The sequence below is a fragment of the Suricata suricatta genome, chromosome 6 (assembly GCF_006229205.1).
Source record: "Suricata suricatta isolate VVHF042 chromosome 6, meerkat_22Aug2017_6uvM2_HiC, whole genome shotgun sequence".
Lineage (NCBI taxonomy): Eukaryota > Metazoa > Chordata > Mammalia > Carnivora > Herpestidae > Suricata > Suricata suricatta.
In genome coordinates, this window is record NC_043705.1 from 15191011 (window position 1) to 15217293 (window position 26283).

Consider the following 26283-nt stretch of genomic DNA (forward strand, 5'->3'; position numbering starts at 1 on the left):
ATATGCATTCTCCTATTTGGAAAACTGATACCTCTTTTTTTTTAAGTTTATTTATTTTGAGAGAGAGAGAGAGAGAGAGAGAGAGAGCGAGCACAAGTGAGGAAGGAGCAGAGAGAGAGGAAGAGAGAGAATCCCAAGATACTGGGCTCGAACTCACCTACTGTGAGATCATGACCTGAGCTAAAATCAAGAATCAGATGTTTAACAGACTGAGCCAGCCAGGCACCCCAAACTGAAACCTCTCTTAATGAAGGAAGAAATTAATAATTTAATCACAGTTTTATGTTTCATTATGTCCTTTTTCCTGTCTGCCTTTTACTTTTTGTTATTTTATCTTTTATGACGAAATTGTCTTATGGCCAATTAGCCACGCGGAAAACATGCTTGCAAAAGATGTGTAAGGCAAAACTACCTAGAACCAGTAACAGCAAGGTGTGTGCTGAGAAGTTTGGCTCTGAAGACCAGGATAGAAATCATGGGTGGACTAGAAATAGAGATGTTGGGTTAAGAGAGGTTTCCTTTGAAGATGGGAGCGTCCAGGCCATATTTGAATGCTTAGGATCATGGTCCCATGGAGAGAGGGAGGCTGAGGAAACAGAAGATGGGGGAGACAGGGACAAGGGGGAAGCCTGAAGAAGAAACATACAGTGGGACCCCAGCACCCTAGGGGAGTGCAGGATTTCAGGAGGAGGCGCTTGTGAATGTCTGAAGGAGGTTGACTGCAGATAAAGCAAATTTGGAGACTGCTGGTGGACCCGAGGTACCTACAATCTGTTCACGTATATCTCATTTATTTTTTTTTTGTAAAATACCAGTCATGCTTATCAAGTCTATCACGGCATTGGGAGAACAAGGTTAACTTGAAGAGTCTGCTTAGTCCTTTGTCCCTTCATGTCTTGAGCTAGACTGAGTTTCTAATATCAAGACTAAGCCTCCCAGGGGCACCTGGGTGGCTCAGTCAGTTAAGCGTCCCACTTCGGCTCCCGTTGTGATCTCACAGTTCATGTGTTCGAGCCCTGCATCAGGCTCTGTGCTGACAGCTCAGAACCTGGAGCCTGCTTCAGATTCTGTGTCTCCCTCTTTCTCTGCCCCTCCCTTGCTCGCGCTATCTCTCTCTGTCTCTCAAAAATAAATAAAAAACTTAAGAAAAAGAATTAAAAAAAAAAAGACCAAGGTTTCTGGAACCATTTGCCTCTCGGATTTCCGAGCACAAGAATGTTGCAGAAGTGTTGGCAGGTGGTAGATAAAACGTTCAGTGGGATCCTTCTGGAGATTCGTACCCTTATGGTCAGTGCCTCTAGTTCACCTCTTGAGCTGTACTGATGTCATGAAATCCAGTGTTGACCTCACAAACTGCCCCCTGATGATGTGGTCAGCTGGGCTACTGATGTCCAACCCCATGTGCCATTTCTTCATCTTTCCTTGGTGCCAACCATGCCTGCATATCAGAGAAGCATTCTAGGATCCCCTGGCCTTTAAGTGCACAAAGAACAACTGTAAGGTAACCAGACCAGTTCTCTTGTGCACTCTTGGTTCTAGCAGCCAGGCCTAATGAATCTGTGTGTGTGTGTGTGTGTGTGTGTGTGTGTAGTGCATGGATGGACTATGTATGTATTGAGTGGGGAGGTGGGGGGAGAGGGACAAATTTTCAAGCAACAGCATCACCGGTGAAATTGATGTGTCACTTCCTAATACGAAAATGTGAAAAGTCGTGCTCATTGGTATGAATTACAAACAATTATTTTTTTATTTAAACAATCTTTTTCAATGTTTATTTATTTTTGAGAGACACAGAGAGACAGAACATGAGCAGGAGATGGGCAGAGAGAAAGGGAGACACAGAATCTGGAGTAGGCTCCAGGCTCTGAGCTGTCAGCACAGAGCCCAATTTGGGGCTCAAACGCATGAACCATGAGATCATGACCTGAGTCAAGGTTGGATGCTTCACTGACTGAGCCACCCAGGCGCCCCCATAATTATTTTTTAAAATAAGCCTCAAATTATGATTATATATGTGATGGGAGAGACCATAACAGAGCTACCTAACCCACAGCCCAAAGACCAAAACAAAAGTAGGTAGTCATTGCATTGGTGTTCCAATACGTGGCTTTCCTCCCTCCTAGAAACAGAAACACCAACTGTAAAGTCTGTGAGAGGAAAGTATCACATATGACAAATTCTAATATTACTCAGGCCTAAAAATGAACAGAGCTACAACATGACATACTCTCAGAGAATTAATCCAGCTTAAATAATTTCATATGTCTTCTTATGCTTGCTTCTCCCTATTGTTCCCATCTCTCTGCTTCCAACCCCAAATAGACATCCGTGATTTCTAGTTGTAAATTCTTCGTAAATGTCTCCGTAATGACAGAATGGATGTACATAGTTCTTAGAAATCCAAATTCTAAGCTCAACAACTAGGATCTCTCCCAAGAGTCTTAGAACTTCACTAAGGCAGTACAATACCACCTTACAGAAGTTGTTATGGAAACAGAGGCAATTGTCCTGTGAACAGAATCTTACTGCTAAGCGTCATATGGTTGAGCTTTATAAATAGGTGAGTTTCAAGTGGATCTGACTTAGGACTCTATGTCTCTTTTTTTTTTTTTTGAGAGAGACAGACAGAATGTAAACCAGGGAGGGGCAGAGAGAGTGGGAGACACAGAATCGGAAGCAGTCTCCAGGCTCCAAGATGTCAGCACAGAACCCAATGCAGGGCTCAAAGTGACAAACTGTGAGATCATGACCTGAGCCCAAGTCAGACATTTAACCGACTGAGTCACCCAGGTGCCCCATCGGATTCTATCTCTTGCTTTCCGTTCATATTTTGTAATTCACCTCCTGCTTATATCCATTTCTCTTTCACATTTTTACCTCTATGAGGTTTCCTTACATGAAGAAATGTCCTATGAATGGAAGAAGATCCTAATACACTCAGGAATTCAATAAGTTTCCAATATTTCAATTTATCAATATTCTAATATCCTTCTTTGGCCCTTCCTCAGAGCTCAGTCTCCTGAACCATGAGATCATGACCTGAAGTGAAATCAAAAGTTGGACTCTTAAACCACCAGGCACCCCTTCAAGGAGAGTCATTCTTAAGAATTTGGCAAGACCTGATCATATACCTCACCTTCCAACCTTCTAAAGAATCAGGGGGGAACCACTTTTATCTCAAATGTGAGAATTAAAAAAAAAAAAAAAAAAACTTCAGTCAAGAAACTGTATTCCTTTCAGGAACAGTGACTCCTGAAATTTGGAACTTGTTCTTAGACTTATATTTTTTCAGCCTTGTATCTCAGGATGGGCAATTAAATAACCAAAATGCCAAGCATTTATTCAAAATACCAGGAGTTTTTATTATTTTTTAACGTTTATTTTTGAGAGAGAGAAAGAGCACAAGCAAGGAAGGTGCAGATAGAGAGGAAAATGCAGAAGTGGAAGCAAGCTCCAGGCTCTGACCTGTCAGCACAGAGCCCAATGCGGGGTTCGAACTCACGAATGTTGAGATCATGACCTGCACTGAAGTGAGACCCTTAACTGATTGAGCCACCCAGGTACCCATACCCCTCCTCACAGTAGTCTGTTTTTTAAAAATCAGGTACACGAAGATATTTGAATATTAACAGCATTTCCAAATGATTGGCAAAGGCTTTCTTATCGTTCCGAGAAGCAAAACAAAACTCCAAATCATGAGTAACAGACTCTAATAGTTGGCCAATCCACAGGCTGGATTGGAAAATTCCTTAACGTGGCATCCAGTAATTTCCAAAAACAATTCAATTTCAAACAACGATTTTTCCAGATGTGACATTTGGGTAGACTTGTTTGAAAACACCAGAAGTAAATGTGAAATACCAGTGGTTTTTAGACAATGAAACTACGATTGTTGAGGTTTGAGATTAAGCTACACAGTTACTCCTGTGTATGAAATGCTATTTGTACTTCGTCTGCATGTGTATGACATGCCTGGGGGGAATGGAAACTTAATTATACACATCTAGACCAGTCAAGCTTATTGAAATTCTGCTTTAAATGGCCGCTGGCAAAATTCTGACTTTGGGAAATGAGTCCCTGGTGACCCGGTCTCAGATTCTGATCTTGTTTTCCTTTTTAGCACCTTGGATACCCTGTCTGTCACTGCTCGCTCCCACCTCTTGATCTTGTTAGAAACGGGTTGGGAGATTCTAATAAGATCTTTCCTGGGGAAAATCTCTTCTGTGGGACTGTTTGTAATTTTTTAAAATGTCTTTATTTATTTTTGAAAGAGAGAGACAAAGACAGAGACAGAGCATGAGTGGGGGAGGCGCAGAGAGAGAGGGAGACACAGGATCCGAAGCACACTCCAGGCTCTGAGCTGTCAGCACAGACCCCAACGTGGGGCTTGAACCCACAAACCATGAGATCATGACCTAACCCAAAGTCAGACGCTCAAATGACAGAGCCAACCAGGTGCCCCAAGGCACTGTATGTGTTTTAAAAGAGGATTTGGGGAGAGGGAAGGGCTCATCCCAAAGGAATGAGCATTTGAGGTAGTCGAGAGAACAGACCTGGGCATTTTGCTGGTTTCTCTCAAATCCTACCCGGTGGCTGACTCTGTACACGCCCTCCATGTATGATGCTCCACTGACCACTGGTGTTCTTACTTCCACCATGTTTCTAGAAGCAGCTGGAATCAGACAGACCTGGAATCAGATGATAGGTGGGCAACAAAGTCACACATATTTGAGCAAATTACTAAACTTCTTCAGCTTCAGTCCCTCCACTCTGAGGACTAGGAATGAAAGAGCTCTTGCCAAGGACCTGAGATGTTGTCTGACAAATCATTTCTAGTCAGCTCCTTCCTGCCCCTTCCCAGCAGCTGGGACGGGAGACCTACTGTTTGAGTGAAAACAAGGTTTACTCCTTGCCTAACTGCTCTGTGCCTCAGTTTCCTGGTTTGCAAAATGGGGACACTGAGTCTTGTCCAGAGGATTGTAATGAGAATTATTGCCCATGAAAGCATATTACATGGTTAGTACAAGGCTTGGCACTTAGAAAGTGCTGGGTAATTATTAGCTGCTACTTGGTCAGATATTTCCAATATTGAAAACCAAAAATTTCTTTTTTTAGTCTTTTTTTTTACTGTTTGTTAATTTTTGAGAGAGAGAGAGAGAGAGAGAGTGCACGAGCAAGCGGGGAGGGGCAGGGAGAAAGGGAGACACAGAATCCGAAGCAGGCTCCAGGCTCTGAGCTGTCAGCACAGAGCCCCATGCGGGGCTTGAACTCACAAACGGTGAGATCGTGACCTGAGCAGAAGTCATACGCTCAACCCACTGAGTCACCCAGGTGCCCCTGGAATATTCACAAGGATTTCTAAAAGAGATTTTATTCAAGTACGGAGGAGAAAAACTTTCCCTCTTCTTTCCCCATCCCAACTTGCTGCCTTGTGTGATACCCCTTGTGCACTAACCACAGATTTCAATTATTTGGCCCTAATGGAATCGGGAGTGTGGAAAATCTAAAACAGCAGTGATGGCCTAACTTCTTTATGTTGAATTTTGTCATGCAGAGAGAGGAACTCTGTCAGTGGAATGATAGCCATCCAAAGTGCTGCACAGTCCCTCAGACCGAGGTTTTGACAGCCAGCCACCAGGAGTAGAGGAAGCAAAAATCCTCTAGCATACGCAACTGTGCGTACGGTTACCCTGCAGCCTTGGAAACCAGTTTCTCCTCTTAATATAGGAGCATCTTAAGACCTAAGCACGTGCTTGGAGACTCCATTAACAAGTTCCATTGTACTTGCCTAAGCGCTTAAATTCAAAGAAAGGAGGGAATTTTGAGTGTGACCATCCATTCATTGTCACTGTACCTCCTTTTTCTAAAACACCTCCCTGCTACCTGGCGAGTTTTTATTTTTCTTTTACTGTTTATTTTTGAGAGAGAGCAAGTACGGGAGGGACACAGAGATAGGGACAAAGAGAATCCCAAGCAGGCTCAGCACTGTCAGCGCAGAGCCCTATGCGGGGCTTGAACTCCCGAACTGCAAGATCATGACCTGACGGGAAAGCAGGAGTCAGACGCTTAACCGACCGAGCCAGCCAGGCGCCCCATGGTGAGTTTTTAGTTTCACAGTCTGAGATCACTCCTTTGAGTCAAAGCACTGACTCTGCAGGACATCCCAGCTAAAAGGCAAAAGATTTCCTAGATAGGTCACAAACCCTCTTTAGCCACAGGCACATTAATGCCAAGTGACCAAAAGTGCAGCCCATTTCTTAGAATGTGGGGGAAATAGCTACTCAGAGCCACAAGTTCAGTGCTTTCAGGGGTGAGCAGGCTGCCTGTAGAACCACAGGGAGCAGTGGAGTCTGCTGCATTGTAGACACGCAGTCCCACCTGATGATGTCTCATTTAAAACTTTTAAGAACGTTGTGCTGGTCAAGTAAAACATGTATGTCTGTCGGGTGGCATGGTCATTGGTCCTACAGTTTCCAATCTGAGATCCAGAGCATGAGGCCGTGGGGAGGCTGTTCTGGGGGGCAGCCTGCATGAGATGCTGTAAAGGGGACAGCCTGAGGCGTGAAGGACCCATGAAGGGACACCCACAGTTATGTGACAGTTGTGTGCCTGGACGACTGACATGCGCACTCTGTGCCTGAGCACAGGCTAACTTGCCTCAGCCGCCACCGTCTATTTGGATCACCCATGGGGGATCCCCAGAACAAGCATTCTGGAATGGCAAACATCCAGGCGCCAAACCTAAGAATTTTACAGGGCCACCGAAAGCGCAGGATCCAAGAGATGTTCCTCAGTCTGGAGCGTTGTTTTCAGAACTTACAGTCTGAGTTTAAATATATCAGTGGGTAGAGAGGTGAAGAAATGCTTCCTTAACTTAGTGGGTTCCTTCATCACCCTGTGCCTGCTTCTTGCTGTGGGTTCCGTGCGTGCCACATAGCCATCTGTCCACCTGACCTACTTCCCCAGAGAGCTTTAGAAAAAGTGAAAAAATATTTCCCAAATCATGGTGGGGAGTTAAGTACAGTTATCCCAACTCTTCGGACCCAACTCTTAAGTTGTGTACCTAGCATGGTGCCTGGCACACAGCCTGTAACCAGAAGATTCTTCCTGAGCAACAACATCTGGGCTGCACGGAATCACCTCCTGATGGACAGCCCGTTCCTCCAGATGCATTTCCGCTTAGGGTAGGTCTCAAACTTTCAATAGCCTGAGCTGTGCTTTTCGTAGATGTCTCTATGTTTTTTCTGCTCACAAGCAACTTCATTAGCAATATTTTTTAAAAAACTCTTTGGTGTTTATTTTTGAGAGACAGAGGCAGCATGGAAGCAGTGGAAGGGCAGAGAGAGAGGGAGAACCAGAATCTGAAGCAGGCTCCACAGGGCTTGAACTCAGAAGCTGTGAGATTATGACCTGAGCTGAAGTCGGACACTTAACTGACTGAGCCACCAGGTGCCCCAGTATGAATATTTAGAACTTCATTGCTTTACTGGGTTTCTGAAGTTGGAAACAATCTGATCCAACCCAGATATTTACAGACTACCCATACTGTGCTCATTACCAGTCACCCTCTGAGAAATAAACATACAGTTGATCCATATGTTGGATCTGAGAATGGACCAAGGCCAAATCTTGAGATCAGAAGGATTGTCATGTGTATCCCTCTCATGGCCATCGCTTTTTAATCTTGCATCTCTACAAAAATCATTACAGATTAATGATCACAACTGGATGGTTTGAAAGGTGGGGCACCTTTTTCTAATGTACTCATCAAAGTCACAGTTTAGACCAACAGGAATGGTTTCCTTTTTCAAGATGTTCTCACTCCTGACTTCCTTGCTTCCTCTCTGACTCAGGTTGATGAATGTCCCCCAGCGAGCACAAGATATGTGGCTGTTTTGATGTAGGGATGATATGATGCACCCTTAAAAAAAGCACAATTACACTTTCTGCATTTTTGGTTTCATTTCCAAGCAGTGTGTGAAGCATGTTACTTGGAGGAGAAAGGCAGGCATTTTTATTTACATACATATTTGGTAATAAGAAGACGTCTTTGGCGTTTTGATCTGGTCACTTGGACACGGCCCCACTGAAGTGATCTTCTCAAAAGGAACCGCTAACTGCTTCCACGACAGCAGACAAATCTAGCAAACTGCTGCCTCCCAGTGTGCAAATGTGGGCGGCTTCCCCTGTTCCCCAGGAGCAGATCACTAATTGTACATGTGACCCTTCTAGAACCAAAGCTCTCTCTGTCTTTCCTCTTGAGGTGAATGAGCTTCAAGAAGATAACTGTAGGCTGGAGGGAAGGCAAGGACACAGCCAAGGAAAATGTAAAGGAGCGCGATGGTGGGAGGGAACGGAGGCTTTTGATATCCCTGACGTCAACTGAGGAAAGTGACTGACCTGACCTGTGTCTTTTGTGCACACGTTCACACACACACACACACACACACACACACACACACACACTAAAGGACTTTGAAGTTCCTCTTGCTGAAAGATGAGAAACTAGCGTGAGTAATATTTCAAACAGACCAGATGCCGTGCACATGGGCACAGAGGGATAGCCTTGGCCTTGAACTAGTCATCTGCCCCAGGGCTAGGGCCTGGCAATCTAGAATTGGACTTCTCTGGATGAGATTGTTTGTGAATGGGGTTGCCACCTGGTGCTTTGTCTCTGGCCAAAAAAAAATTGATGTCCTGGGGGAAAAAAAACTCAATGAAACAATTTGTAATTTTCTCCTGTCCCTTTTTCTTTTTTCTGTTTTTTTTCTATGGTGTTGACTTTTTTCTTTTTTTTTCAAGAATTTCTCAGGAGACAAATTTAAGGGTTTAGAATCTAGATGACTTAGGGGCGCCTGGGTGGCTCAGTTATTTAAGGGTCCAACTTCGGCTCAGGTAATGATTTATAGTTCATAGGTTAGAGCCCGCATTGGGCTCTGTGCTGACAGCTCAGAGCCTGGAGGCTGTCTCAGATTCTGTGTCTCCCTCTCTCTCTGCCCCTCACCCACTCATGCTCCGTCTCTCTCTGTCTCAAAAATAAATAAACTATATAAAAAAAATTTAAAAAGAATCTAGATGACTTATCAATAGTTTCTAGTGCCTGTGTCACGTCACCCTAAAATCCATTATTTGATTCTGCAATTTCCTCTGACAATGTGTACTGCCGACTTGGAATTGCATCAAGGCAAAATACTCACCGAAACTAGGTCTGCACAAGAGGTTTTTAACCGGCTGTGCTGAGGAATGATACACAGGCAAGAAACTGCATTCGTTAAATGCATGCAATTCAGTGAGTTTTCACAGTCTTATATGCCTGTTATATCACCATCATAATCAAGATAAAGGAAGAACAATTTGGGGTGCCTAGGTGGCTCAGTCAATTGAATGTCTGACTCTTGATTTCAGTTCAGGTCATGATCTCGCTGTTAGTTGGTTTGAGCCCCACGTTGAGCTCTTTCCTGACAGTGCTGAACCTGCTTGGGATCCTCTCTTCTCTCTCCAGCCCCCGCCCCTCCACTAGCTCATGCTTTCTCTCCTTCCCTCTCCACCTCTCTCTCAAAAATAAATAAATAAACTTAATAAAAAGGTACAGAATATCTTCAACATCCCCAAAGAGTCCTTATACCTCTTATTCTTCCTTCCACCTCCAGACAACCCTGATTTCATTAAAAAATTTTTTTTAATGTCTTTATTTTATTTTGAAAGACAGAGACAGAGAGCAAGCAGGGGAGGGGCAGAGAGAGAGGAAGACACAGAATCTGAAGCAGGCTCCAGGCTGGAATCCATGGACTATGCGATCATGACCTAAGCCAAGGTCGGATGCTCAACTGACTGAGCCACTCAGGCGCCACAACCCCTGATTTCATTTGTAAGCCCCAGCCTAGTGTGGATTTTCTATCCCTGGAATCAGGCAGTAATGGACTTTTTCATACCTGCCTCTGTCACCATAATGATTCTGTGTGTTACCCATATTGGCACAAGTAGCAGTAGTATTTTTAGAGTTTACTTATTTTTGAGAGTGCAACTGGAGATGGGACAGAGAGAGAAGGAGACACAGAATCCAAAGCAGGCTCCAGGCTTTGGGCTGTCAGCACAGAGCCCGACAGAAGGGCTCACACTCACAAACCATGAGATCATGACCTGAGCCCAAAGCTGGATGCCTAAGCGACTGAGCCGCCCATGTGCCCCACTTTTTTTTTCTTTATTGCTGAGTCATAGTCCGTTGAATGGCAGTATTATGTTTTATCTGTGCATGGGTGTTTCTAGGTGTGTTACTGTTTTTATTGTCATGTAAGAGTGCTGTCTACATCAGTGCAAACAGAACCAGTTTGTATTTCTTCAACAAGAAAGTGATCAAGATGTTTTACTATATGAAAATAACAAAGTGCTCCATCTGGCCCATTTCTGGATCTGATTCCATCTCAAAGGTATAAGGTCCTCACCCTTATACTCAGGTCTCAACCCAATCGAGACCCTTTTCCTTACTTTTTTCATTGCCCTCTCTCTGTCTGATGCCCCTGACAACCCAGGGCCTGAAGCTGTGGCTGATGTCCTGGAAGAGGAAGTACTGGCTACCAGTACCTTCTGTCATATCGCTACCCAGCACCTGAGGCACCGCCAACTTCTAATGACAGGAAGGTGGAGTCTGGGGTCAGGGCCAAGGTGGGAAGGTGGCAAGACACTTGGAAGAGCCAACCTTGGCATTCTCAAGGACTTCCCACCTGTATTGAACAGACTGCTCCCTGCATACTTTCTCAAATCAGTGTTTGTGATCCACTTTAAGGCCTTCCTGTTAACTTACTTCAGTAATATTAAACAACTGAATCGGTCATGTTCCTTTCTACCTGTTCAACAGCCCATTTGACTAGCCCCTGTGGGTCTCCAGCTATCACAGCACTTACAAACTTGGCCTTCTATCTGAATGAGTACTTGCTGTGTTGGTCTCCATTACTAAGGAGAGCTAAGGCTTGGCATGCCCAAGGACCTCTAGCGTGGGGAAGATGCTTTCCTCAGATTAAAGAGTTACTGCTGGAAAAAGCAGATGAACAAAGTCATGGAGGTTGCAAAGTTGAGGACTGTGGGCTCTGGCTTGGGGACTGGGGCCGAGTTTGGTGGGGCTAAGGTGGGCACAAATGAAGTCAGCATGAAGCGTTTGGCCTTTATTCTATAGCCAGGGAGAACCACGGAAATTCCTGATGCCACATCAGACAGGCCAAGTCTGCACAAAACATACATAGTCAAGTGCAGAGGGGAGGGGGGCCACTGGGAGGCTGAAAATTATATGTTGATTTCTCAGTCCGGCCACAAATAGACAACACAGGACCTATGGGATGGTATGTCTATTTGCCCCTTAAATTATTTTTCATTGACACTTCTCGGTATAAGATGGCTAATACCGAATAGTCCCATTTAGCTATTTCTGAATTCAGATTTTGGCTAATGCAACCAAGCCAGAGAAATGAGCCCGAATAACATTAAAATATCAATAAAAGCTATATTTAGATTACTTTAAAGTGGAAACAATTTCATGCTAAATTTTGTCTTCAAAATTTTTTATTCCAGGTCTTTTCTAATGCTTTTTAAATAATGGAGCAGAGGGGGACCTGGGTGGCTCAGTCAGTTAAGCATCTGACTTAGACTCAGGTCATGATCTCATGGTCCATGAGTTCGAGCCCCATATCAGGCTGCATGCTGGTAGCTCAGAGCCTGGAGCCTGTTTCAGATTCTGTGTCTCCCTCTCTCTCTGCCCCTCCCTGGCTCTCACTGTCTCTCTCTCAAAAATAAATAAACATTAAGAAAAATTTAAATAATGGAGCAGAATTCTAGGGCTTCAGTTAAGTTGCATCATACAAGCATGTAACTGATATATGTTCAACTCTAAACAGTTGACAATATAAAATGGTATTCTTGGAATAATGTAATTTACGATACTGTAAATATTTTCATTTTGTGTTATACTTTCATTTTATGCCTTGCAAAACTATATTCATTTGTAAATTAGTTCTAGTTCCAGTCACTAATTGGTTGCAATACAAGACTATTATATATACAGCCTTGATTATCATTTTTTGTTGGTTACTTAAGGAATTTTCAAAAAGTTCCTTGAACTCCACATGATTTTTCCTTTTAGGACTGATTTTATTACCTAATCCCAACTTAAGTTTTGACCCTGGAGTTGACATTCTTTTTATTATTTTATTATTCTTATAAGAATGACACAAGGTCATCATAAAAATTCAAGCCATTAAGAAGGTATAAAGTTTGGCATAAAAATTACCCCAAGCTCCTTTGAGTTTGACTAAGTGACTACCATCCCAGACATCTTTCTCTGTGCACAGCGTATATAAGTAAATAGGGTGCAGATGTTCCCACAGGACTCAGATCATCATATCCAAGTTATTCAGACAGATATTATAAAGGCAAAACCAGAGACCTTCTATATAATGTTACATGAACCTGACAAAAGAAAACAATGGGAAAGTGATGGTATTGTTGAACTTAAGGATAAGATTTCTTCACTAAAGAATATTCGGTTTTAAAGGATCCGCTACAGTCGCACAACCAAGATAAGTTATCATGAGCTTTGAAAACACAGTTAACTCCACATTTTAATTTTACACTGTTTAAAAAAAGGTTTTTTTAATGTTTATTTTTTTTTAAATGTTTTATTTATTTTTGATACAGAGAGAGACAGAGCATAAGAGGGGGAAGGGCAGAGAGAAGGAGACACAGAACTGAAGCAGGCTCCAGGCTCTGAGCTAGCTGTCAGCACAGAGCCCGACGCGGGGCTCGAACCCACGGATGTGAGATCTGACCTGAGCTGAAGCCGGAGACCCAACCGACTGAGCCACCCAGGTGCCCCTAATGTTTATTTTTGAGAGAAAGAGAGACAGAGTGAGAGTAGGGGAGGGGCAGAGAGAGAGGGAGACACAGAATCCGAAAAGGCTCCAGGCTCTAAGCTGTCAGCACAGAGCCCCACGTGGGGCTCGAACCTGCAGACTGTGAGATCGTGACCTCAGCTGAAGTTGGACACCCAACCAACTGAGCCCCCAGGCACCCCTACGCTGTTTTAAAGTGACTGTTTGCTATGACAGTGAAGACTTTAGTATCACTGACATCTTTGTCCCTCTCCTTCCCTTGGCGAGTTTTGATAAGTAAAATGTATTCATATGTTCCTTTCATATTCTTTGAACCCACAATTTCTAGGGTCATTTCACTTTAGCTCTTTGCTTTACTGGATCCATTGCCAGCTTAGAGTCATGGCCTCAATATTTTGGAGCTTTTCTGGTTGTATCATCCCTTGATTTTTTATATTTTCTTTTATTTTACTATTCCTTAAAGTTTATTTTTGAGAGAGAGAGTACACAAGTGTGCAGGACTTAAGATCACTGTAAAGCCAGAGGTGGTGTATTTCTTGCTTAAACTCAACACTTTTTTTGAGTCATTTAAATGGTGCCAAATGGCTCCTTACACAAAGGAGCATCTATTGGGGGTAAAAAAAAAAAAAAAAAAAGGTTTGGCTCTGACCAAAGATCTAACAGCTCACTTCCTAGGATTAACGGGTAAGTTTTAGGGAGTCCAGCAATCATTCACACTCAGATCCATAATTCTGTATACATGTGTGTTTTCCGGAAAGATGACCATAAAAGTCAGCTATGACTAATTTCTATTGCCCATCAAATATTATTAACTTCAATTTCATCACAAATCTCCAAAAAGCTATATCACTGGATTTTGTTCCCCTCAATCTCCTAGAAATAATATCACACAACTGTAATTTCACATTACTACTACTTAGTTTTCATTATGGGATTAATCTAAGAAATTCCCAAATGTAGAGTGGTTTTGATCTTTAGTAAAACTGCTAGTAATGACTTTGATTTTACTTTTCAGTATCTCTCTCATGAAGATTCATGGAATAAGACCATGTTAGGGATGTTTTTCCCCCTCAACCAGTTGTTAGGCCTCCTTCTATGAGCTCCGTGGTCTATATACCTACCAGGGTAGGCCCCTGGGGTTTCTTTTCCGCCTGAGCCATCAGGGAAGCCACTGAGCGTGGTCTGAAGCTACTGAAATAGGTATCCTGGTCTAGGATCCCTGGCACTATTTCTATTCTTCTTGTATCAATATCTTGCTTAATACCAAAACACTCTCCTTTGTGGTCCTTATTCTGTTTCCATTACTTAGATGGTGGTATTATAGCTATTTTTATTATATTTTACTTTATTTTATTTTATTCATTTTATTTCATTTTGTTTCGTTTCACTTCATTCCATTCCATTTCATTCCAGTATATTTAACATACAGTGTTACATTAGTTTCAGGTATACAATATGGTGATCCAATACTCCCACACATCGCCCGGTGCTCATCAGAAGTGGACTTCTTAATTCCCGTCACCTATTTCCCCCATACCCCCACCCAGCTCCCCTCTGGTAACCATCAATTTGTTCTTTATAGAGTTAAGGGTCTATTTCAGGGAGCCCTGGGTGGCTCAGTTGGTTAAGCAGCTGACTCCGGCTCAGGTCATGACCTCACAGTTTGTGGGTTCGAGCCCTGAGTCAGGCTCTGTCCTGACAGCTCAGAGCCTGGAGCCTGCTTCAGATTCTGTGTCTCCCTCTCTCTCTGCCCCTCCCTGACTCATACTCTCTTTCTCAAAAATAAATAAAACTGTTTTTTTTTTAAAGAGTCTATTTCTTGGTTTGCCTCCCTCTCTCTTTTTTCCCTCTTACTCTTTTATTTCTTAAATTCACATGAGTGAAAACATATGGCATTTGTCTTTCTCTGACTTACTGAGCATTATACTCTCTACCTCCATCCATGTTGTTGCAAATGGCAAGATCTTGTTCTTTTTTATGGCTGAATAATATTTTGCCTGATATATATATATATATATATATATATATATATATATATATACACACACTAGACCTTTATCCATTTATCTATTGATGAATGCTTGGGCTGCTTTCATAATATGGCTATTGTAAATAATGCTGCTACAAACATACGGGTGTATGTATCTCTTTGAATTCGTGGTTTTGTTTTTGGGGGTAAACACCCAGCAGTGAGATTCCTGGATCATATGGTAGTTCTATTTTTAACTTTTTTGCGGCACCTCCATACTGTTCCCCCCAGCGGCTGCACCAGTTTGCATTCCCACCAGCGCTGCAAGAAGGTTCTTCTGTCTCCACATCCTTGCCAACGCTTGTTGGGACAACTCTTTATTTTAAATTGTAAAAGTGAGTAGATGGATGACGGGTCACCTACACGGACTAGGAGAAAAGTTGTTAAATGTCTGCTTTCCTTTGCCTTGCACAGTTCTGGCCTGAAAGATTGAACATGAAGTGTTCCCGACAGAGAAAAGACATTAACAAAAAGGAGGGGAAAATGCGTGGAAAATAAAATGATAATGCCGGGAGTGGCCAGCAAAATGATTGGAAACATATGAAAGTTAGCGGATTCAAGTTAAAAGAAATACACACATCTGAAAGCTTCCCCCGAAGTCTTCAAGCGCCTCGGTCTGTCCGCAGCCGGGTAGACTTTCCCAGGAAAGCAAGAAGCCAAAGCAAAATTGTGATGAGTTCTAACAACCTCCAGGGAGGGGGGCATTTAGATGACCCTCTTCCCCCCCAAAATAGTTCACACCTGAAAAAGCACTTGATTCAGAGATGAAGTTCTTCCAAAATCTTTTACCTTGATGTTAAAAAAGTAACACCTCACTACCAAAATACCTGAAATGTGGACAGAAAAAACTGTTGATCTAACCCTTTGCTCTGCGCAAACTTAAGACTTATCGGCTTCCTCTCTGCCTTCCTTTGATAACAGTTTCCCAGAATCCATGGGCCTGGCAAGGTCCCAGGGATAGGTAGCTCTGCACACAGGGCAACCCCCCCTGCCGGCCGCTGCCTCCTCTTTCTGCTGTGTCCTATCACGTTAGCCCCTTTGCCAAGAAGGGCTTTCTGCCCTTTCCTCAGGGGCGGGGTCCTCTCCTCCCTGTTTTCCCTCTCCACCTTCCCCACGCCCACATCCATCTCAAAACACCAGAGACAAGGCTGAAGAGCGAACCGGTAGCTGTGGCTGTGAAGGCAGATAGAGATGGTTCAGCCTTCTTTGCAAGTTTCAGACTGACAATTGTGAAATTAATGAAAACTAAAAGAAGTTCTCTTATCTCCGGTCCACGCCCCGGGGGATGCATTTTTCTCTTCAGCTATGTCTGGGTTGCTTTTACTTCCCCAGAGCAGGCTTAGGAGTAAAATGTTTAAAACCTAAGAATATGGAGTGCGTTGCAGGTTCAAATGCAGTTCAACCACAAATATAGAGCATGGAGCAAGCTTTGGAAAATATAATATAGAACATCTTAGCCCTTTTATGGTATTAATTTTCTCCCACATCCCTTTAAGTTATTTTGTGCGTGTCTTCTGACCTCTGCGTCTGCCTGTTTTCTTCTCATTTTTCCTTCCAAAAGAAACCTTCTGACAATGTGACATGAATGTCTTCATTAATGACCCGTGCCATTTATTTTGCTTATATGCTTGGTTAAATACTGGATTTGGCTCATACGTTCCATATGGAATATTAATATTCATTATTCTCAAAGTAAAGAGACGAACTTCTCATTTTAAACTAAAAAAGCTGTATTTAATTAACCTTCAAGTAAATGAACATATGAAAAATAGTAAGGAACTTTGGGGTATTTTGCCTCTGCTTTATCCTTAATTGCTTCTGCTTTATCCTTTCTCTTAGGTCTTGAATTCCTCAAATATTTTTAAAGTCACTTTGCAGGCATTAGACCCTGTTACATGGCTAATAAAAAAGAAGGCTAAAAACTAGGTAGCCATTTTTTGATGAATGTAATGTATTGGCATAATTCAGTATAGAGTTAATAAAAGAAAAATATTCTACCTCAAATAATCTGCTTTTAAAAGATTACACTTCTGGGGCACCTGGGTGGCTCAGTCTTCAGTTCAGGTCATGATCTCATGGTTTGTGAGTTCAAGCCCCGCATCAGGCTCTGTGCTGACAGCTCAGAGCCTGGAGCCTGCTTCAGATTCTGTGTCTCCCTCTCTCTCTCTCTGCCCCTCCGCTGCTCATGCTCTGTTTTTCTCTCTCAAAGATAAATAAACATTTAAAAAATTATAAATAAATAAAATAAAAATTAGACTTCTTTAATTATTAAAGTAGGTCGACATACAATGTTGTATTAGTTTCCTGTATACAGTGATCTGACAATTCCAGGTGTTCTCAATGCTCACGCCGGTAAGGGTAGTTACCATCTGCCACAATGCAACACGATTATAGTGTTACTAACTATATTCCCTATCTGCACTTTTCACTTTCGTGAATTATTTGTTGTATAACTGGAAGTTTGTACCTCTTAATCCCTTTTACCTTATTTCACCCATCCCCCGCCCCCCGCCTCCCCTCTACCAAATAACGTGCTTTTTAAAAACGTGGATCATCGCAGGAGTAACTCCGTTTTCCGTTTTGCTTGGTGTGTACTAGTGGCCTCGCCCCACCCCATTCCCCGAATCTGTCACGTTGGCTCAGGTATGCAGAAACCAGAAATGTGTTTTCTTCTTATTTGATGTTGCTCTGTCTCTTTCCACTACAGGTATAGCCCTCAATAGCTTGAGTGAAAAGCTGGCTGATTCTAAAATACACACACAGTTTACCCTAATTTATTACCTCGATATTTAATTTTTACCTGGATTCTTCCCTTGGGGAAAAGGAACATACCGCCAACTCAATTTGTTTCTGTTTCGTGCCACCTTAGGGCTACTTATGAACATACTGGAAAAGATCATTTCATTCCACTGAAATTTCTTGCAGCTCAACTTAACTGGGCCTTTCCATTATTTGGTGAGTATTCTTCCCTAATTGAAGCAGTATCACAATTTTTGCAGTGCCTGGAGTATTCCAGATTTTTTTTTCAAAAAATTTCAGTAATTTTTGCTGTTCTGTTTTCCAGAATCTGAATCTCTTCATTCTCTGACAATGATTTGCCTCATACTTAGAAGATTAAATTCATCTTATGGGAGATTGGCTTATGCTTCACTTTTTTAAGTTACTTGTTTTGAGAGAAAGAGGGAGGAGTAGAGAAAAGGATAGAGAGAGAGAGAGACAGAGACAGAGACAGAGCTGTCAGCACAGAGCGCAACACAGGGCTCAAACCCATGAATTGTGAGATCATGACCTGAGCTGCAATCAAGAGTCTGATGCTTAACCCCCTGAGCCACCCAGGCACCCCTTGTGCCCTACTTCTTGGCGACCCATCTCTGTCTTCTCTCCCTGTCCTCGGAGGCTAACATCTCCATCACATCCCAGATCCACCTTCTCCTGCTGTGTCCGAGAACGCTATTCTCACACTCTCCCTCTTTTCTTAGTCCTAACCAGCTCTCTCTGCCTGAGACACTCCTACCCCTAAAACAACAACAAAACACTTCAACTTTACTCATCTCTCAAATTTCCTTTCTGCAAACTTTTTGAATGTCTATTTCTGTTTTCCTTGACCTAATCTTTAACTTGTAATCATTTAGTTTTTATTCTTATCCCTCCATTGAAACTAATTACCCCAAAGTCACTGGTATGTAATCTGCCAGCAACCAAATCTAGTGACCTTCCTCAACTGCCCCCCCCCCCGTCTCCATTACACATGGTTGCACTGGACAGAGCTGAGGACACTGGACCTTTCTGGAAACTAGAAGATTTTCAGAATTCTGAATAGACTCTTTTGTTTCTATGCCCTGTTTCTTTAATTGCAAAATTGAAATCCTTTCAGGCTGTGATTTCCCGTGCCCAATCTCTTTGCTGTAGATATTCCCTCAAGAATTTGCCTTCATGCATTCTCTATATACTCCTTTTCTAGAGTTTTTGTGGTTTTAAACATCTCTGTGTGCATAGCTCTGAAAACCATTAATTCTGAATGACAGGTCTCTCCTGTTTTGGCTGGACTTAGTTAAATTCTACTAGTATATCAAATACAACAGGTCTGGAACAGACTCCATTTTTTTCTCCTCCCCCAGGTTTCCCGATTTCTGCGAGTGACATCACCACTGATCTTCTCTTGGATCCATGATTTCCTACCCCCAGAGCCATGGATGCTCAAAGATCTATGCTGGCAAGATCCCCCTTTGAGATACTTTACTGGCTGACAAATATTGCTTAACAGCTTCCTCTCATTTATAAAACAAAATCCAGATCTTAGCATGGTATTCATTGTTGTTCCTAGCATGGCTGCAACTGAACTATCTGATTCTAGTTTCAAGTCTACACTGAACACCAGACAACTATTTGTTATTATTAATGTAAATGCTTTCTATTAATTGCTATTCTCTGTACTCACCTTCAGGTTCCTCTCCCTGAGGCTTTGCTCAGGCTGGTTCCCATCTCCAAAACTTTCCCGTGATCCAAATTCTACCTATTCATCCAATGCTACATCCTTCAGGCTTTCTCTTATGTTCACAACTGGAAGAAGCGTTTCCAACTTCTGCACTTTGTTTGTGTGTTACTAATATAGCCATATGAGTTTTCCTTTGCTTAGTGTTTACATGAAACTTCTTCCCCATCCTTTTGCTTGTCATCTGTTTGAGTCTTTATTCATAAAATGTGTTTCTTATAAACAACATAGAGTTGGTTTTTGTCTATAGTTTTTTTTTGGTTTGTTTTTAATGTTTATTTTTGAGAGAGATAGAGAGACAGAGTGCCAAGCAGGGAGGGGGAGAGAGAGAGGGAGACACAGAATCTGAAGCAGGTTCTGAGCCATCAGCACAGAACCCAATGCGAACCCACGAAATATGAGATCATGACCTGAGCCAAAGTTGGACACTTAACCAACTAAGCCACCCAGGTGCCTGTCTATAGTTGTTTGGTTTTTTATTAATCTAGTCTGTTAATCCTTGCCTTTTAATTATGTTCTTTAGTCCATTTATATTTGCTGCAGTTGTTGATATGTTTGAATTTAAGTCTTTCACCTTGGTGTTTTAATTCTATTTGTTCCTCCTACCCTTTTTCTTATTTGTTGTTTGCTTGATTGGTCTTCTATTCCTCCTTTCCTATTCTTCTTTGGCACGTGGTTAACTGTATCATTTTTAAAAAATATTCTATCTCCCCTGTTAATTTTTTCATTCAGCCTCTGTGTGTGTCTTTGTGCTTTGTGATGACTGTAGAGAATGAAATTTGCACTTTAGTATATCTAATTCTCTTTCAAAATTACTTTAAGAAGAATCTAAGAATTCTACGACAATCTATTTCCAATGTTTAGTCCTTGCTTTAGTTAAGTTCAAGGCACTATAGGCTTTAGATTCCCCCAGTGGGAAGCTACCCCTGTTTTGTGCTTAGTATAAAGCCTGGAGCCAAAAGGCTCTTCCATGTTCACCTGCTGCACCCTTAGACGGCTGTGGACCCCTCATGCCTGCAGCCCACAGGGAGTCCTTCCTACAGCCCCCTCCCTCCTTAGTTCCCACACCTCCATCAGAGTAGACTCTTCTTATCTGGTACCCAGCACAAGGCCAAATTCTCCAACTCCACCTTCAGATTCAGGCAGATCCTGCGTTCTTGGATTGGTAAAGATTTCTCTGAATAGTCCTACCTCTCTCCAGTGTTAGACTGCCACCCCCCGTTACTGGATGTGAGACCTGGTGAGTGGGAGGGCTTATGTAGACAGTTCCTGCATGCCTGCCCCTTAGTAGGGTTCATGCTCACGTGTCCTGCCTTGTCTCTGTGGTGGACATCCACCGTCTCATATTCTTTTAAGGTCGGAGCCTGGGAGGTATTGGTTGTGCTGATCTACTCTCAAACTTAGCCATTCCTTCTAGTTCTTAACTTACCTTGCAACTGTGAGTCTCGAATAGACTCAAAACTGATAGTTCTGTAAGCTATTTGTTTTGTTCTAATTGTTTAAATTTTTTTTACTTTTTTTTATTTATTATTGAGACAGAGAGAAACAGAATGAGTGGGGGAGGGGCCGAGAGAGAGGGAGATACAGAACCTGAAGCAAGCTCCAGGCTCTGAGCTGTCAGCATAGAGCCTGATGCAGGGCTCGAACCCATGAACTGTGAGATCGTGACCTGAGCCGAAGTCGGCTGCTTAACCAACTGAGACACCCAGGCTCAGGATTTGTTCTAATTGTTTAAATGGGAGCCATGTTTCTTGTAGCCTTCTATACCCTGGACAGAAGCAGAAACACCCTCTTCTGTTTTATCCTTAACTCTTCCTTAGATTTAGTTCTCCCAGAAACATACGCTAAGAAAAGGATTTGAGTTCAAGGAGCTTATTTGGGAGGTGATCCCAGGAAGCCCCAGGAAAGTAATGATAGGAGAGACAAGGAAGAGAAGGAAGGTTATACAGTGCGTGAATGAGCGCCTGAGGTGCACTCCCAGGGGCTCCAGGAACACTGCTCGGAGTCAGCCTCAGTGAGGAAGTGGCTATTTATTCAACAACTCCTGCCTGTGATTGATTAGCTGCCCTGCCTATGGGGGAGCCTAGACCTGGTCAAAAAGGGTTGAGAGTCACGGGTGCCCGCAGGGGGAAGTTGTCCATGTGTCACGGAATGTGGGAGGGTACACAGTGTCTGTTCTAAACTCTCCAATGACACTTACAGCTTTAATTCTCAGGCATATCAGCATACTAGAGCCTGATGTTACTGAAAAGATGATTCATACCTGACTTATTTCTGTAGTCTCCTCGATGGAGAATAGCCAGGGGATAATTATCAATAATTATTAGATGAGAAAACACATTTTATTAGAAAAAACAATTTGTAGATTTCTGGTTAGTTCTTTATTTCCTCTCGTCCTCCCAAACCCACATCCTCACCCCTGCCCCGATCACTTGGATGGCATGGTTTATTCTCTGAAATGCCAAAAAAAGTTCCATTTACCTGACTAGTTGGAATTAAAAGCCAAAAACCATGTGATTGTCTAGCTAATTTGAATGTACTCTAATTTTAAAGAGTAATTTCTACACCTGAACTTTATCTAACAGATATTTTATATTACTTGTAGCCAACAATGATAAGGCGTCCACCAACAGTTGTCTGCTACATTTGTGGTCGTGAATATGGAACAAAATCTATTGCCATCCACGAGCCGCAATGTCTGAAAAAATGGCACAATGAAAACAACTTGTTGCCTATAGAGTTAAGGAGATCAGAACCTAAGAAACCAGAAGTCAGGACCATTACTGGTAAGTTTAAAAAAAGAAAAAGAAAAAAGACTCGAGCACCTATGGGGAGAATTTTCTCTCTGGAATTTTAAGAGAAGAGGCATTCCTTTCTTACTTATTCAAACAACTGAAATCAGCAACCCTTACTGTCTTCGTTAGAACCAAACAGGAAAAACAGTTCTAGGATGCCTGATCAAAGTGCCTTCAGACGCTGAGACACAAAGACACTACTTCTGGCAAAACCGTGCAAGGAAGACTCCTCATACAAGTGGGAAAAGAGCTCCAAATGTGCACATTTATCCATTGAAATGAGAGCATTTGCCCACAAGGATGTTGTTTCTCTCATTGGAACTCTCTTCCCAGCAATTCTCTGTGGTGTCGGAAAAGCTGTTCTCTTCACTTCTGACCGTATTGGGTTCTCTGCTTGAGCATAATTATCACAAGCCTAGAGGAGCAGAGAGTAACGACTGGCTTGAACCCCTCAGGGGTTCATTAGTCAGTTATCACCACAGAGGTTGGGCCCGGTGACCGCCCTTCTCTGCAGCTTTCCTCTTGGCCTCATGCTGTTTCTATTTCTGAAGGCATCTGGCCTCTCTGTGCAGAGGGGCTCTTCATTCCTGTTCCCATCCCACCAAATTACTGTGGCCATAAAGCCCAAATAACCCTTCCTCCAGATCCAAAGTCAAAGCCCTACTCAGAAACGTAACAACATGATGACTCTTCCCCAATGAGACACTTTAATGAGTAGACATAGTCATGATGAGTAATGAGAAAGTCAGTGCCATTTTTTTTCAACAGTCTTCAAAGCTCTCAAAATTCATATCCTGCCTAGAGAGTGGTACTTGGTTTGTCTAAAGGAGAAATACTAGGTTGTACTGGGGTTCAGTTTTTCATGGAGTAAAATAAAGAACATGAGGAGTAGCAGGAAGAAATCTAAAGTTCACGACGGTTGTGTGAATCATTAGGAAGAAGTCCTAGGAGAATTGTCGGGGCTTTCATGAACAAATATATTATGTGAAAATGATTTTTTTTAAGTATGTAATTTATGTTTGAGTGCCTGGCTACATTTAGGAGAGGGGGCTATTTGGGGCAATTCTAAGACACAGTCAATTTAATGTACTAAGTCATTCTATTTAAATAAGGTTTTATCAAAGCTCAGTCCCACACTGTTGCTCAAAATAAAGCCATCTACCTTTTTTCCTGGGCTCTGTCAATGGAGATTGTACTGTAACAGGGTGATGTCGAAAAGACTACCAAATGCCGAATAAGAGCGAGACAAGATTTTATTTATGGCTGGCCAAACCTAATCTCCTGGTTTCTAATGGGCAGAATATGTCATTATTTAGTTAACAAATTACAATCTGTAGCATTCCATGGTAGCCAATTACATTGTAATACACAGACGTTTGGTTTGGCAGGAACCTATCATTTTAGTTCTTTGTCCCTTTAAAATGACCAATCATAGCGGGGCAGTGACTAAGGGATTTTCATCTACTGACCTTGACTTTGACCAGGTCTTAGTAAAAGGGGTGGGGTTGCTTAACAGAACCTTGAAAAACAAGTCAGCCTTTAGGTTACAATCAATAGTTGTACCGTAGGGGCTTTCCAGACCCCAGTTACTCAACCTTTAATTATTCACCAGAATGGGAGTTTAAACCGAACTTATATACAGTAAGCTCTCTGATATCCTGTAAGATAACCCATTTTTCCAGAAGTTGACCTATTACAATACATCATTCAGATGTCTTGGTTGTTTTCTTAAGGAGACTTCTTTTTGTCAGATTAACTATTCTGTTTGCATTCTTTTGTTTAATTATTTAAAGAATCTCCAAGTTTATGACCATGAAGAGATGATCAATTTTTAGGATATCATTCATCCTAAATTCACCATGAACTGTCAGCGTTGGCCTTTAAAAAACATTCCACTGAAGGATTACAGAAGAGGAAAATACAAATACATGTTCTTTTCCCTTTGTAAGCTTATATTTAGAGTCTATTGAAAGAAGGCCAAAAGTTATATTTGCAAGATAATCGTGTGTAAGCAAAGATGTTAATAATTAGTGAAGAATGCATATCATAACACATAAAACAATGTCTTCCCCTTTTTGAAATCCAACAAGTGAAAAGTCTCTGGGTCAGAGCTAACTTGCAGTTTTTTTTTTCTTTTTGGCAAAAGAAGCATGATTTGTTTCAAAGCCTCAGTCAACAGGTATTTCCTGAAAATATTTTCCATAAAAAGTAGCGTATGGTGCTCTGTAATAAAAACGGATCCATTTTTACCATTTTCTTCTTCTTTTCTTTCTCTTCTGTTCCTTTTTTTCTTTCTTTACTTCTTTTCTTTTTTTTTTTTTATTTTCCAGCCAAAGGTTTCTATGATCTCGATGCCTTAAACGAAGCTGCTTGGACAAACGCCCTGAGCCAGTTGGTTCCCTGTGACATTTGCGGGCGTACCTTCCTGCCAGACAGACTCATTGTTCACCAACGATCCTGTAAGCCAAAAGTCGCCAAGTAAAGCCCTTCCTCCCAGCAAAAGTGTTACAGGACTTAGATCTTTTTGAGAGAGATGGGGGTATGGAGGGAAGGAGAAAAAAGAGGCGAGGAGAAGATACAAGAAAAACTGGACTTGATTGTCCCGAGGCTGTCTGGTATGGGAAGCCAGCTGGGGGCTCTGGTGGCACAAACGTGACCGTGACGTGGTGGGCAAGTGCTCTGCTTTTAACGAGCAGCCGTGTGCATGTGCACAGACACATGGGGGCCGTGTCCCACACTCTATTGAGCAGAATCACAAGTGGGCTGCCCCTCATCAGGACTGGGTTTTTTTTATCTCGAGAAAATTCCCAGGCCAACTGTTGCTGCTTTCCCTTCATCCTGTCTCTCCCCTTCCCCCCAACCCCCAGCAAGATTTTGAACTTCACAGTTAGGTCTGTTATTATTCCTGGAGCAGAGGTTTCAGGTGGTCATTTCAGGCAACTCCTGGGTCTGAAGAAAAACTGGATTCCTTCCCATCCCTGTGCTTTCTGAAATAATGTACCATTCCTTATTTCCTCTGATCCAGGTAAATGTTTTTAATTGAGCTCTTGATTGGGAATCTTCTTTTCTCTATAAAATCCTTATACAGCAAAGACATGCATAAAAGAGCAAAGAAGGTCAAGTATTAGAACCATGTCTAACTCCTACTCCCTTGCTAAGAGCGGGAAATGCTAAAGAGAAATTTCAGAATTGGTTCCAGCCTCTTATGTCAGAAGATCGCTACAGTGCCATTCATCAAATGGGTGGAGGCTAGCTCCTTCCTTCTATAGAAGTCCAGAGAGTTCTCTCTACCCTCACAGGGGCTTATAGGTGTGTTATTGTTGGGGTCTGAAAGCCTGCCAGAAATTCTGCGCCTCCCCACCCATGCAATGGGCTATGAAACTGCCCTGTATTTCAGACCTTGAATGTGTATTCATAGAGGCGAGGCTCTCCTGGGAGGAGGCCAGGGTCAGGGAGGTGCTCTGCCCAGGAAATTCTGCTCCCCCGGACAGCACTGCTTTGCCTGGACTCCTGGCAGTTTTGCTTGAGATCTTTGTTCCTTTTATGGCTGAAGTTCAGAGCCATTCTGGATCCACTGGGTCCATGCAAACCTTGCATTCATGACCTAAGCCAGCATGTTAGCTCCAAATTATACAAGCAGATTCTTTTTAAATTTTTTTAATGTTTATTTATTTTTTGAGAGAGAGAAAGAGAGACAGAGAGAGACAGAGTGTGAGCAGGGAGGGGCAGAGAGAGAGGGAGACACAGAATCTGAAGCAGGCTCCAGGCTCCATGCTGTCAACACGGAGCCAAACACGGGGCTCGAACCCACGAACCACAAGATCATGACCTGAGCTGAAGTGGGCCACCTAACCGACTGAGCAACCCAGGCGCCCCTATACAAACAAATTTATTTGACTTAATATTTTAGTCACACATCTCCATATTATAAGAAGTTAGGCTAAGATAATTGCCCTAATCATTCTTTTTTTTTTCCCTGCCTGTTTCAAAGGAAGAAGAGATTAACTTTTTAAATAGTCTTTAGATACCCTCAGAGAAGATGATCATCTTGAGAATGACAGCGTTTCATGACCTGTTGATGGTTTAGTT

At 42.4% G+C, this 26283-nt stretch overlaps 1 protein-coding gene across 3 annotated transcripts in view; it reads left to right on the plus strand.

The window, feature by feature from the left end:
- LOC115294628 (zinc finger protein 474-like) overlaps positions 1 to 25237 on the plus strand; it is a 61693-nt gene extending 36456 nt beyond the window's left edge. Inside the window, exons 3-4 of one of the 3 annotated variants that reach the window (XR_003910006.1) lie at positions 17777 to 17862; positions 22005 to 22093. Coding sequence is in view for 1 of the 3 variants with exons in the window: in XM_029942598.1 (XP_029798458.1) it covers positions 22005 to 22185; positions 24525 to 24676 (333 nt within the window). In the remaining 2 variants the exon portion in view is untranslated. Of the gene's footprint in view, positions 1 to 17776; positions 17863 to 19025; positions 19115 to 22004; positions 22186 to 24524 lie in introns of those variants that run through there. The other 2 variants (XR_003910008.1, XM_029942598.1) reach the window with 2 other exon arrangements.
- Positions 25238 to 26283: the final 1046 nt, after the last annotated feature.